General features: G+C 49.1%; 1 protein-coding gene across 1 annotated transcript in view; it reads right to left on the bottom strand.

Moving 5' to 3' along the window:
* tm2d1 (TM2 domain containing 1) overlaps nt 1–15,157 on the bottom strand; it is a 48,755-nt gene that overhangs the window by 16,115 nt on the left and 17,483 nt on the right. Inside the window, exon 5 of the mRNA XM_028812486.2 lies at nt 6,889–6,962. Coding sequence (XP_028668319.2) covers nt 6,889–6,962 — 74 coding nt within the window. The remainder of the gene's footprint in view (nt 1–6,888; nt 6,963–15,157) is intronic.

Here is a 15,157-nt window from a genome sequence, read left to right as displayed (position 1 = left end):
AGGGCTTTCGAGACCAAACCACAAATCAGCCTGCTCTTTAGAGAGAGTAAGAGGTGCGAGGCACACTTCAAACGCGGCCGCTTAATTAACAACTGCTGGGATCACCTAAACGGCTCAATCCAGGTGTGTGCAGCCTGCGGCGAGATTCCCTCAAAACAACAAGTCGAGTCGCATTGAATTCCAACGGCCACAGGCAGATTATGTGACACACAATGACGCCTATCGACACACATTCAAATGCAACACAACGCAGGCCTGCATTTGCTCTTCTGGTTCCTTCTTCTGGCAGGTTACTGAGGGGGGCTGCTGGGAAACAACCGTCATGGACAGCAGGACTCGGCGTACGAGACGCATCTCCAGTGACGAAAAAAATCACAAATGCACAGCAGCGGGCGTCAACTCGCCTCCTGAACAAAAGAACCGCTCTCTTTTGCCAGCTTTACTGCTCGTTGGCAACCCTGGCAGCCTTGGCTAAAACCGTGGTACCTTTGGCAGGAGACGAGCAAGTCGAAATTCACCACTCCACTCTATTTTGGTGTCATCTAGAGACTGACGCAGCAAAGGGAAATGTCCCGGACACGTGGCTCTATTGTTGTGTTACTGTAAATAGCCCGTCCGGTTTTGGGCACGTCGCCGCTGCCAGGCTTCCCAGAAGTCACATTCTGTGCGTGTCAGTAAACAGAGGCAGGAGGCCACAGCACTCATCTTGGTCCCGTCAGGGTTGTGTTCTCGACAGCACCCTGGACAGAAGGCTGAAAACCCATCCAGGACCCTCTTAAGGGTCTCTGCAGAGTTTGTCAAGGCTTTGCTAATGTGATTCGATAAGTAAGCATGGCGGGACCACGTGAATAAATAAGGACTGGAGGACTCGACTCAAACAGCCACATTAATTGATGGCGCTACGGCTGGGCAGCCCTACAACAAGGCGTTCCTGGGGTCTTTGGAGAATTCTTCTTCTTCTTCATCATCGTGCAGATCCTTCTTGGAGACCTCACTTTAAATCTGGAAGTCCCTGTGGGTTTGACCTTAAAAGGTCCACCCGCCCCGAGTCCAGAGGAGCCGGCAGTGGACGAGGACGACGCTCACAAAAACTCAATCATTGTGGGAATCTCCTCTTCAGCTACAACACCACCATTTATTTCTATCGCACATTTTCATACAAAAGATGGAGCTCAAAGAAAGAGGAAAAAAGACAAAATATAAAAATAAAATTAGGCAACACTAAATACGAGAGAATAAAAGTAAGGCCAGGGAGGACAAAAAAACCAAAATCTGCAGGGGGTCCAGGCCACAAGATCACCCAGCCCCCTTTAGGCATTCTACCTCAAGGTGTCCCCAACAGCGCGACCCGATAATCTGCACCCCGACACCATGTCTGCTCTGCTCACACATGCGTCACCACTGCCATTCCTGGGTGACGGATTATTACTGACGCTGAATAAAAGTGAACTCGCCGAGTCTCAGGAGTCGCCTCAGTGTTACGCCATGCTGACATTTTCAAACTTGTCGTTAAATGTGTTTTGATTGGACGTGGTCTAAAAAAGCAAAACTTGTGCAAAGTCCTCCGAGCCCGGGGCGCTGGTGTGTGTGTGTCTTACATTGAGGTCACAAAATCTCCCCAAGTTTGTTTTATTGTTTAGCAATCAAGTACTTTCCACATCTACAGCACGAGAAGTTCAAATTGTGTAACATTTATAAGAAACGCATTTGACTCTTTAATTTTAGAGACGCATTCCCAGAACTGACTCTGTCCAGAAGTGCACAAAGACCACAACGGCACTCCCAGAAGGCCATATGGAAATAAAAAAGAGAGAAACTGCAAAGCCGTCTTAGGTTACAGTTTAATGAGGCAATCTCATTTGGTAATCAGCAAAGGTTCACTGCTTCGTGCTGTGGTCGTGAATGAGAGGCAGAAACGTCTGGGCGACGAGAGCCAGAGAAACGGAGACTCCGGCAACGCGGTCCTCATCAGCTTTCAAAAAGCTTTCAACGGCCGGCCTGACGCCCGAAAGCGGGCATGTCCAAGACCAAGTGGGCGAGACGCCATTAGCTGCTCTTGATTTGGATTTGCAGTAAACACCAGAGGCCACTTGAGAATAAACAGTCCAAGTATTAACGTTCTATACGGACAGACAGACACGCACACACAGCCGTACAGTCGAGACTTTAAGTGTGTGCCCAAGTGCGACTCACCCAAACTGGCCCGGGCACACTCCCATCATCTGAACACACAGTGACCTCACACATGTCAAAATGGAGTCATGGAGGGCAGGATGACACCCTCACTGAGTGTGCAACGCAGCGTTTCGCTGTTAACTATGCTGCACGTCTCGGACAAATCACGTTAACTACGAGTCACGTTTCATGTGCAATGTGACAATAACCGCCACCCGCTCTTAACTCAAATGAAATGAGAATCTGACTTGTCGCATATCACTGACGTCACGTTCGTGTTCTGTGCCTGGGCACATTTAGACTCCAGTTCACTCCCATTATGCACCTGTCTTTACTGGAGTGTGTCACTGGCGCATGTCTAAGTCGCTCGATTTATATTCAAGCTTACGGTGTACTTGCGTCTGTACATCAAGTAAATGATGACAATGCTTTTCAGCGGTTGTAGCTCAGGGTCGCTATATTTACAACTGACACTCCTTGTGCCCGCGTCCCCATTGAGCTCCACGTGTTTGTGCCATCCTGAAAGTGTGTCCAGGTTTTCCGATTTGATTTTGCGCCCCCCACAAACTTCACAAGCTTACTAACTACACCGAGATCCCTGTCACTAATTTAAATAAGAAAAAGTAACAACCCAAGGACAGACCCCTCCACCAATGACCTCGTTCTTCACCAACACCAAGTTCACTGTCCGATTAAACGGCTCAGAAGATTCCAGAAAGTGAGGTAATGACGCTCAGAAGCCTCTGATTGGCTCATTGTCTTAAATGGGAGAGCGCCAGTGGCTGCCTACCTTCAGAGCCAATGCCTTGTGGCCTTTGAGAGACTCCAAGCAGCTTAGCCAAGACCGTCGACGAATACGGGTGGGCTGCCCACAAGTCTGATTCCTGCCCAAGTGGAAGACAACACGATGACTTCTGTACGAACAAATATGTGCAAATACAAACGTCAAGGGGCCACACAGATACTGAGGCAAACATTGTTGGTGAAAGGTTCAAATGAACTCCAAGACAACCAAGGGACTGGCAAAGTATCCACCATTAAGAGAAGTCCTCCACTGCCACTGAAGTGTGAAGGTGGGCATCGGCTCAAAAGGTCTTGCTTTTTGGAGGGGTTTCCAGTGGTCCAATGAAACAAAAATAGAACTGTCTGGGCAGAAGGATCACCGCGATGTACAAAGGAAGAAGGGTGAGGCTTTGAAGCAAAGGAATGAGCTCTCAACTGTGAAGGGTCAAGGGACTGGAATCCTTAGGAAAGAAATGGCGTCAGGACGGCGGAGGATCATCTACAACTTCTGAAGCAACGACTCGGGACATCAGCCCCGAAGTTCAAACTTGTAGGCCAATCTGCCGCTCAGCAGCACAAGCAGCGGCCATCACAAAGCCCAGATGATGTGTGTCTGAGCAGAGAGGCCCACAGAGCCCGGTGACCTGCACCTGCTCTGGCAGGAGGAATGAGCAAAAAATGTGCCACGTGGCATGAGAAGGGGCGGCCCAAAGCATTTGGTTCAAGTTTAAGTAATCGAAAGGCGAGGCCAGCAGATACCAACAAAGTGTCGTGTGCCCACCCAGATTGAGTAAATAAAAGGTTGAGGTCAGCTAGAAGTGTGACACGACCACTGAGACCACAACCTTCAGTCCTGGTGGCCCCCTGTGGGTCTTCCCTCAACTGGAGAGGCTGTGGTTTCCCAGTTTATGTTTTTACACCCATCTGGAAATTATAAACGGGTGATGCCATATTTGTACTGAATGAAGCAGGAGTGAGTGTGAGTGTGTGTGTGTGAGTGTGTGTGTTAGATGGCTAACTTTATTCTTTTGTCCTTTTAATTTGAATATTCTGGTTATTTTAGACAATCACTTACTAATCACACTGAAGCAGTCGCGCCATTCAGAGTCGTTGGCGCTGGGGTCTGCTCAGCTTGATGTTAATTGTCAGCATTCAGACACAAATAAAAAAGCAACCACTACAGAAAAAGGGAATTAAACAACAAAACAAAGTACGCATTCATCTTAATGTCCTGTAAAAGGGACAATACTGCACAACACAAAGGGAAAAGGGCAGGTCAACTAATTCAACACGACTGATGGAGGAGACGCTTGGAACTCGGGGCTGAACGCAGAGATCCCTCACCGACGTGACGTGGGGCAACAGGACGAGTGTGACACTGGGCAGCATGCAGAAGGGCCATGCGACGTCTTACAAGTTGGCATTGTCAAAACATCGGCCATTTACGATGCCAGTGTGAGAGGGTGGGGTTTACAAATGATTAGCTGCCCTGGCACGCACTGCTGAAACACGGGCATGACGCAGAAGTGCTGTCGTCTCACGGATTGCTGCAACTCCACACACGCAGTGGCATTCGGTGACGTTATTACGATGACTCAAAGTGGACTCGTTCCAACTTCATTTAAAACTGCTACAAATCATGACGCCGTTTTGGCAAGAAACCCTAAAGATCATAAAATGGATTTGAGCAAATGTCTACCAACAGGTGTTTGTTGTTTTTATTTCACTCAAACACGGGGTCGTCAGTTATCATCTGATCTTGTCACAGAAAGAAATGACACTTGGTGTCTCGGCGTGGATGGCCATAGCAGACCTTTTTCCTTTTATCATCATTAGTGGCATAAAAAGCACATAAAGCTGAGAGCCGATTGGTACTGCAACCTGGCATGTGCCCACAAGAGGACAGCGGCACTGGCATTAAGAGAAAAACGTAAGGCACTGCTTAGACATGCAGGGGAGTGCAGTTGGCTTTGGTCAGATGAGCTACCTCGTGTGGATGGATGGAGGGGAAAGGACGACGATGTGGATTGTGAAAATAATACAGAATAGATGGGCACTGATACAATTCAAACAATATAAATCATCCATTACCCAACCTGCTATGTCTCAACTACAGGGCCACGGGGGTCCGCTGGAGCCAATCCCAGCCAACACAAAGCGCAAAGCAAGAAACAAACCCCAGGCAGGGCGCCAGCCTACCACAGGGCACACACACACAAAGTACACACTAAGGACAATTTAGGATCACCAATGCACCTGACCTGCATGTCTTTGGACGGTGGGAGAAAACCCTCGCAGACATGGGGAGAACATGCAAACTCCACACAGGGAGGACCCAGGAAGTGAACCCAGGCCTCCTAACTGCGAGGCAGCAGCGCTACCCACTGCGCCACCGTGCCGCCCAATACTAATAATAAACACTGAAATAAAAACAAAAAGGTTTAAGGTTACAATAAAGAAGAATAAATAGTGAGGGTACAGTAAGGAAAGAAATCAGCTACAACAGTTTACAATGCCATCGTTCTGGCCCAGGAGAACAGGCTGAAGTCAGCGGACCTTCTCACTGACCGGAGTCCGTCATGTAAGCCGACAGACGGGCCGAGACCCCCACACTCTCAACCCACAACTTGTTCCTCCTCCCAGTCAGTCCTTACTTTTAGATGGTGGGGCTCCCTTTGGAGGAGAGTTTGCACTGAAAATGGCCGCTGAAGGTGAACGTGCACAACACTTTACTTATTTTACAGTAAAACATTTCAGCCTCATTCAGAAGATGGCAATGAAGAGATGTTACTGCACTCTGCATCACAAAGTCACACCTCCAGCTTGTCGACCGTAACCTGAAAGCTCCTCCACTTTTCCGTCATGTCATGGACCTCAGTCAGCTGGAGAATGACCAGTGAAACCCACCAGCAGCAACAGACGACTGAACCCTCAGCAGAGATGTGCTGCATTCACTGGACCCTCCGACTAGCTGAACAACGGCTGCTTACCTGTGACGCCACATCGTCCTGCCAGTTACTCCACCGGTTTGCCCAGAGGGGTCGCCTCGGCCTCAGATCATTTTTTTTTTTTTTGGATTTTCCATATTTTCGGAGTCACGATTTGTCAAGTGTTACCATCGTGTGGTTGTTTAATTATTTAAGGCGTGTCTCACCCTAAGTGTGCCTATGCTCCTTGTGTCCTGTGTGTCCCCATGACATCACTCCTGAGGGACCAGCCTTCAGCGCTATATTTGGTGGAGCACACCGATTCGCTCAGATTCAATCATAGAAATTTGAAGACTGCGGTATTTTAACGACTGTTTAAATCTGAATTTGGGGTTGACGGTGGACGTTCGTTTCTGTTGGTGGATGTTACTGTGGAAATCTCTCTATTTGTTCGTTTCCTTTACTGGAATTGCTGTGTGCGTTTTACTTGTGCATGTTTTAGCCTTTTTATTTCACATTTTACTTGTTTGTTGTTCTACATTTTGAGCAGCACTTTGGTTCATTTTTGACTTGACTACCTTGGGCCATTCAATGTAGTGCCATTGGACTGTGTGCCCCCTAGTGGCCTGAAGGTGTTGCTATTTTCTCCCAAGCACTGCAGCACTCAACCGGAGGGCTCACTACAGCGGCCTGCCTACCTGCCTTCTAGTGTGCCAGGGAGTGGTGCCCATCACCGCCCTGGCAGTACCTTCTGCTACTGAATGTTTATCTCTGGCTGGCATCCCTCCTGGGCCTCCTAGCAGCCATCCTGCACTCTCACATCACCAGCATTTCTCCCTCTTTTCCAGAGGTGTTCCGGTGGGATTAGCCTCACTTAAACCTGGCAAAATCTTCTGAAGACAGACCAGGAGAGTTCACAAGTTTTCATCAGGCATCACAAGACCTGACGGACAACCTGACAGAAGAAAAGACAGACCACTCTGGGCACCAACAAGCAACCCACCTGCATGGAGATGAGGATGAAGTCGATCAGACTTGCAATGCCACAAAATCCAACCGTGCAAAACTTCAGCAAGCCTAAGAGGAAGAGAAGAACAATAAACTTACTCAAAGCGTAATTACCAGTCAAAGTATAATTTATTGAATTAAAAATAATAATAATAATGAGTATCAGTCATTTACTTGACATTCAGGCGGTTGGTTGGGCAGGGTTTCAGGAATTTATTGTTCTAATTCTTGCTGTGTGTTGAAACAGAGAAGTGCAGAACTTACGTTAGGTGCACGAAAGTCAGAGGGCCGCCAAGTAAAAACTTGTTAGCAACGAGAAAACCGCCAGCAGAATGGCAGCCGTGAGGAGTTCACAGAGCAAACGCGGATCGGTCAGGTGAAACCGGCGAAAACGTAAAGCACACACACGCGCACACACACACACAGCACCTAAAACGAGCGTGTCGGCTGTTTGAAGCCAGTGGGGTACGACTGGCCTAATCCTCAACCAGCCGGTTCACCGCTCACTCCCACCTCCACACACACTCATCATACTAGCAACAATAAAGATGGCAGGTGTAGTCAACAACACAGACTGGAAATCTGTGCCCACAAACCAAAAGAAAAATCTAAACCAGTCAGAAACTCAAAGCAACCTAACCGAAGATCGCATGGACAATTAATGAATATAAAGCCTGACCGCTGTCCATCAGCAGTGACATCACAGTGGCCCCGCCTCTTAAGGCTCCACCCATAAACCACATCCTCTCACCCACTTTCCCCGGTGAGGGTCGTGGCAGCAGCAGGTCGGTTCAGATTTTCTTGTCCATAAAGCTCTTCCAGAGGAATTCCCAAACCAGCCGAGATGAATAATCCCACCGGGTCGGCTCAGTGGGATGTGCCTGGAGCAACTATGGGGTAGCCCCTGTGGGGTCTGGGCATCATTACAACATGGCCAAAACCCCCTCAACTAGCAGCAACCCTACTCGGAAGCTCTCCAGAATCGTGGAGCTTCTCACGCCATCATGGAGGGTCAACCCTGCAAAGAAACCTCATTCTTTAGGCTGTTTTACCCAGTGCTCACAAACAAAAGAGAGGATGGGGATGAAGGTCGATGGGTAAATCGAGAGCTTTGCATCTCCAGGGGCCGGTGCAGCACACGCATGACAGCTGCCACCACTCCAATCTATCCGCTGGTCGATTTCACGCTTCCTTTGCCCGCTACACATGAACACAACTCAGAGGTACCTGAACTCCACCACTAGGGGCAGTTGTCCCAAAGAATCCAGGCTTTTTGGAGGGAGAGGGAGAGAGAGAGAGAGAGAGAGAGAGAGAGAGAGAGAGAGAGGACCCCAGACCACCTCACACTTGGCAGCGAATCACTCGAGTGTGTGCCCAAAGTCTCAATCAGATCGGATTGCCCTTTGTACCCATACTGCAATTCAAATTTTAAAACATTATGGCACCACTGTCATTTACCCAAATACCCAACTCGATTCGACTGCAGTTGTGGATGTCACTTGTAGACTTCACCAACTGAAACTACACACTGCAGAAGACGAGGTCCGTGCCCAACGCTCTCTGCTTCTACTCGTCCTTCTTGCACGCCATTTTGCAGCTCAGCAGGTGGGAGTGGTGGACCCCTCACATATCTGGTGGACCAAACCTAAAGAACGGGGGTGCGTGTCGGGACAGAGCGGCCGGTGAGCGATGGCATGAAGTTCAATGCTCTGGGCGATGCCGGCTGCTGCTGTGCCAGGCTCACTTTCGCTCCTCTATCTGCAGAAGGCACACGTTGTTTTTATTTAATAAGAAAAAAACCTATCGGAAATATATTTAATCCGCATGCCAAAACAATGCATTCCACACTGGAGCAGTATTGTGTGAAAAGGTGCCATTCGCCATAAATAACGCTGTCATTATCTCACCCCAAAGGATCATAATTTAATATGCAATAAATTAAACTTGAAAGTCAAGCATGAGCCGGCATGTTTTCTTAATTAAGCACCTGCAGGACCACAAAAGGAGGAAGTGTTTAGAAATCTGCCACGGAATGTTGGGATTGGGATTATTGTTATTAATAAAAGTGCTACGTTTAAAAGGAAGCGTCAGTCAAACAAACAAACAAACGGCGCAGCGCACAAGCCCCCCGTGTGTCTCCTTGGGGTCCGTCCCCGATTAGGCCCAGACAGCCTGTCAGGCCCGACATCATCATAAACTGCTGCCTGGGGCCCAGCGGCCGCCCCGGCTGTCTTCTGGCAGGCCCACCTACCCGCTGATCGAGGGGGCCGGGGAAAGACAAACGCCTCGCGGCCCACCGTACTCGGGAGGTGTGGCACAAACCCGTTGTCTTGTTATTGTGATGCCGACCTTGCGAAATGAAACAAAGTTGGAAAGGTGGGCATGGCGGTCCACTCAGTGAATTGTTTTCAAAGTTGGGCCTTTGTTGCATTTTGTTTTACTTCCTCAAAGACCGAGAGGACATTTTCAGCTTTACAACAATGGGTTGGCAGGGCAGACGTTACAAACCGAGCCCAGATTGTCAGCACTTGCACGCTCATTTGTGTGCTTCTCTTCATTCCCACCTTGTAAATATTTTTATCATTCTGTCCGTTTGTTAAATTCCGGAGTCACCAACTTCTGCTGCCGTTTTGTGTATTTTTTCGACAGCGCTGGTCACATTCTTTATGGTTGCTGTTACAGAATTCAAGTTTCTCACCAGAAATGACACACGACGGGTCGCTCGATGGAGTCAGAGTGGCAAAAACAAACAAGCGGTGACAATGTGACCCCTCCGCCCACTGTGCGAGGACAGGTCAAAGGTTACCTGCACGTCTGTGACACTCTGGCTTGGCTGTACAAGCAGTACCCCCAACATGTAGTGAGAGGGTGGGCTTGTGCTTTAGGGTTGAACGGTACCATCATGTAATGGTGCAATCCTGGCACCTCACACTCCGACCCCCAAAGGGGACCATGCACCCCTCCTTCAAAACACAGTGTTGGGTGTTAATCGGGGCTCTCGAAATCCCAACAGGATACACAATTAAACTCCGCACCTCAGTCGGAATGAGGAGACAGCGCGGCCCCCGCGAGTGGAGACTTCTCCGTTATTCGCTTTGGTATCAAACTCCGCATTTCAGCATCCACCCCACAGTGCTGACGTTTCGACCCTGGTCACTCAGCTTTTCTGTGTAGAGCACAGCAAGCAGTGGTCCGCTTCTTAAGGGCTGGAGGGGCACCAGGGGCCAAAAGTCTTGTTGCCGTCAGTAGTGGACGGGCGCCCTGCTACTTCTTTGCACTGAACTGCTGGCCCACCATTTCTGAACTCCACTGTGGTAAAACAGCAGCTCCACATTGGGCAGAGAGCCATCTATGGGGTCCCCTTCAAGCCACAAAAAGCGGACCACTGCTGGCTGCTCTTGGGTCCAAACGAACAGCAGGACGGCCATGTTGACTCCTAGAAAAGGACTGATGAAGGTCGAAGTGCAACCACCGTGACCACGTGTGTGAGTAAAGGTATAAGAGTCCGCATAATACTGACGTACCACAAATAATAATAATAATAATAATAATACATATGTAACCTGCTCACCCATTTTTGGGGTTGAATTATATTTTGAGAGATTATTTGAGGCCGACTGATTAATCACGCGATTGGCTGATAACGGAGTTCAACAACATCTGGACTGACGGATTCGGTGCGACCCCCAGAGGGGAGGCGAGTGCTGCTGGGAAAACTCCTGACGTGACAGAGTAGGGAAGCCTGTCGTGTTCTTCAGGTGGGTGCTGCACACAACGGCCGAGTCCAAACATCATTTCATCAGCTTCACTTGAATCTCCTTCACCAAACGTCCCGGGCTTTGCCCTCCAGAACACGACGATAGCAAACCCATCCTTCAATTTCAAAAGCAGTTACGCCACAAACAATGCAGGGACTACACGTCATCAGATCAGATGGCAGTCGCATCTCAGAAGGCTTTGGGCTGCATAAAGATGGGCATCGGCCCTCGCCGCTTCTGTCAAAATGGAAACCATCTAACTGCAGGGCCCTTTGCGGGACGAACTTACAACACGTTACGGCAGATGTACGCCATCACACACACCTTCTCAAAGTATAAACCACTGGGCAGCTGTGCCCACCATTCTGAATGCGCGTGGGGGAGCTGGAGACATGTGTACATTCTGAAGCGTTAGTCAGTCCTCCTTACCAATCAAGACATACAACTATCAGGGGTGGGCAACGTCACACCTGGAGGGCCGCAGGTTTGAGTTCCAACCCAAGTGCTCAACTAGAACCCAATCCTTACTGAATGTGGTGTCGTCTTAGCCCACAATGGCGGGTTCTTCGATTGGCGATTTGTTTTTTTTCCCATTCCAAGGATATCAACCGAATGACTTGAAGCCTAACATTGATAACGCTTGGTCCGTCACATTTAACTCCGAGGTGTTTTATTTACCAAAGAGCGCCTGAGGAATTCACGTAGGGATGGACAACTGCTGCATCCTATTGCTAATAAGGTACCACTGAGCCATCAGAAGATGGGGACACTGCGCTCATAAAGGGATGGACGTAGTCAGTGACAATACTCAGGTGGCTGTGCCATTTAGAAGTGGGCCAACATCCTACCCCCCCACCATTACACCACCTTGACACAAGGCAGGATGGATCCCTGCTTTCATCCGAATGTCACAGCAGAAGTCGAGACCCTTCAGACCAGGTGACGTTTTTCAATCTTCTATTGACCAATTGTGGCCTCAGTTGCCTGTTCTCAGCTGACAGGAGTGTCACCCAGTGTGGTCTCCTGCTGCAAGGGTCGAGGTGCTGTGTGCTGCTCTTCTGCACACCTCGGTCATAACGAGTACTTATTTATTTGAGTGCCTGTTACCTTTCTGTCAGCTCAGACCAGTCTGCCATTCTCCTCTCACCTCTGCCATCATCTTCGCCCAGCACAGACCTGCCACTCACTGCACGTTTTCCCCTTTTCGGACCACTCTCTGTAGTCCCTGGAGATGGCTGTGTGTGAAATACTCCGAGCTGCCCGTCTGGCCATGTTCAACGTCACTTCAGTTGCCCTTCTCCTCCATTCTGATGCTCAGTTAGAACTTCAGCAGGTGGTCTCCACAAAGTCTACAGACCGACATGCATGGAGTTGCTGCCACGTGATTAGCCGATTCGATACTTGTGTTAACAAGCAGTTGAACTGGTGTACCTAATAAAATGGCCAGCGAGCGTACTTGCCGACAATTCTTATCGTGTAACATTGAAAGCAAAGCGTGACAACACACCTATTAAAATAAGACAATACAGTCAAAATCGTACGCCTCGTTCTCAGGTAATGAACCAGTTTATGAATCAAATATCACAGTCACGTCAAAAATCAAACATTCGAGATTCACGCGCCTCACCGTCAGGTGAATGATTCAATTCACAAATAACGAGAATCGCATGCCTCGAGCTTTATTACTCGTCCATTTTACAAATCAGATGGACGAGATTCAAGCGGTCAAGGAGTCATTAGAAAGAGAGGGTGTCAAAATGAACAATGAAACACAAGCTGCAGCACGACTCTCACGTTCTTTATAATCAAGTCATCCGTGCCTGCAAACCAATGTGTATGAGGGTCGTTCAAGACCCCCCCCCAGTCATTCAATCATGGCGCTGTGCCCGTTATGGAAACAAGGGAGGTGGGCATCCATGGACACGACTGAGGCTGGAACGTGCAGACTCTCCAACACACAGGCAGTGAACGCACCAGGGTTCAAATGCCATTCCAAGACCCTCACACTGCTGTCATAAGGCAGCAGCTGTTAGTGTGTGAAGCATAATGAACAGTCGGACTCAAACCGAGACATTTCCAGTAATTCTGCTCTCCGCCGAGGCCCGAGCTTTTCTGTAGGACTAACGGGGACGCAGAGTCACAGAAGCGTCAAGCAATCTGCCTCTCTGTGCCCTCTGAACCAGCATCTGGGACAATCTGAACACCTGATGTGAGTTATGGCGGCAGGTCACGCCACTTCTAATCATCCGCAATAATCGGAGCCGAGAGAAAGTGGCGGCGTGTACTCGTAATTAGCACTAAGTGACATGTTACGTAACCATCATCACCCCGGGGAAGCCAAAGGAAAGTCCAGATGTGATGCATTCGACACCGGCCACCCGGAGACCACGCTCTTTCAAGATGGTCTGCAGCGCCTTGCTAAGTGTCCTGCCACGAATTAATGACTGGCCGCCACCGTCTTCACCGACTTACCTTGGCGACGGAGGCAGTGTCCAGACATGCACCTCAAGGGTACGCCACACGTCTGTGTGCCAACTTGGTGGACCTCAGCTGCTGTGAAAAAGTATTTGCCCCCTGCCTAATACCCTCTATTTCTGTGTACCTACCAGTTATATGAGGCCTCAGAACACGGGCACGGGAGAATGGCAGCATGCTGGGCAGACTCTGAACAAGTGTCAACACCACGACAATGACGATGGCTACCTTCATGCTTAACTAGTGTTTCACTGGAATGGCGGCATCTGTAACGGTACCACAGGAAACCAAAACGTTAAACTCAAATCCCAAGCCCTTCAGAAAAAATAAAAAAGAAAGCGTAAACCAAGAACAGAACTGGAAACCTGAGGGGGAAAAAATGTAAAGAGACGCAAAAAAATTAAAAACAGATGTTTCCCTTTGCCTCCAGAATTTTTTTCCCTCAATAGAATTCATATTTGCATTTATTAATTTACTGAACATTGTTTCAAGTACGTTAAAATCTTTTGCATCTTCTCATGACACCATCTTGGATATCGATGGGTGCCGTCATTTTAGATTATCACATATTGTACTGGCGCAGTTACATTTATTTGCTTAGCAGACACTTTTATCCAAAGCGACTTACAAAACAGCTCAACTTAATCCTACTGGTAACGCTACAGCAGCGCTAGATGAAGTGCACAGCGAGTGACGGCACGGCCACGATGACAATTAAGGTTAGGGTGGGCAGGTCCTGGTTACCCGAGTGCTGCAGTGCGTTTGGTTTGAAACTCCATTTTGGGCTACAAGACAGACTGGACTGGTCTCTATGGCTCCCCTTTTCTTTTTTGTTTACCTCGGCTCATCTCCGCCGTCCTTCACTAAAAGGATCTCTACTCCCACCTCGGCCTGCACAGATGGAAATGATGAAGGAAGCTCCCTGTGGGTGGGAGTCGAGGGAGGTGACCCCTTAGGCCGTACAGCACACCGGCGAGGCTTCACCTGGAGTCCTGTCTGCAGTTTTAGTCTCCTTACATCAAAAAGACAAAGCAGCACCAGAGGAGGTCCAGAGCAGGCTGGGGCAGAACAACAGAGAGTGAGAGTGGTGGTCACATGACTGAGGTAGGCCAATGGGATGTGAGGTGTACACAGCGCCACCACATGTCAAGGGAGGTCACGCTGCAGAGATGGAAGGCACTGCCGAGGCCTCACCTGGAGCTGTTCAGGATTCTGAAATAAAGACACATCAGCACCAGAAATAGAAGAGAGCAAAGACACCGAGTCAGGACAACGAAGGACGAGTGAAGAGGAACGAGTGAGGCATTTAGAGTTAAAAGAAATTCTTCAACAAGAGAACAGGGGGCACCAGTGACTGAGCAGTGTGCTTGAGAACTGAGGGACATCGGGGACCTTCCAAATCTCGACTTGGTGTTCCTTCACAGAATGGAAGAGCCCGTTGTCGGGTGGAGAAGGGTCTGTTCTAATGTACAGTATGAGCACGGACATGCCATTTACACGCCTAGTGGCAGCGCTTCACTCTGCCCATTACAGACTGCAATGGCCGTCGTGCCCAGGCGGCAGGTGGGCCACGTCTTGACATGTCTGATGAAGGTGAAATCCATCATCGTGCTTGTGCTGAACAGAAACTCCACAAACAGTCGGGCACTGCGGATCTGTCCCCAGGCGAACCGTCCAGGCAAACGGCTCACAATTGTGCCCATTGCTTTTGAAGCCGTTCTCCACTCTTCTTCCTCTTCTTCCTCTTCCATCGTCACCCTTGCTGATCTGTGCATCAATCAGTTTAAATCTCAAGGCCCCACCACCTACCTAACAACGGGGAGATGTCCCATTTGCAGGCTCGCCTCCTCATACTCGACGCCATTTAATGGCACAACTTCTCAAAGCTTTAACACATTCACACCACACTTTACAAACCAGAAGAATGTTTAAGACGCACAGCCCCGAAACGCAGAGCCTTCCTTCTGGCACGGAGCGGCCTTGTACTACATAAAGGAACAAATAAGAAGGCCGGCCGTGTCACTCTGAGAC

Source organism: Erpetoichthys calabaricus, chromosome 10 (genome assembly GCF_900747795.2).
Source record: "Erpetoichthys calabaricus chromosome 10, fErpCal1.3, whole genome shotgun sequence".
Classification (NCBI taxonomy): Eukaryota; Metazoa; Chordata; class Cladistia; order Polypteriformes; family Polypteridae; genus Erpetoichthys; species Erpetoichthys calabaricus.
The sequence above is the reverse complement of the archived record's forward strand: the minus strand, read 5'-3'. Positions and strand labels throughout refer to the sequence as shown.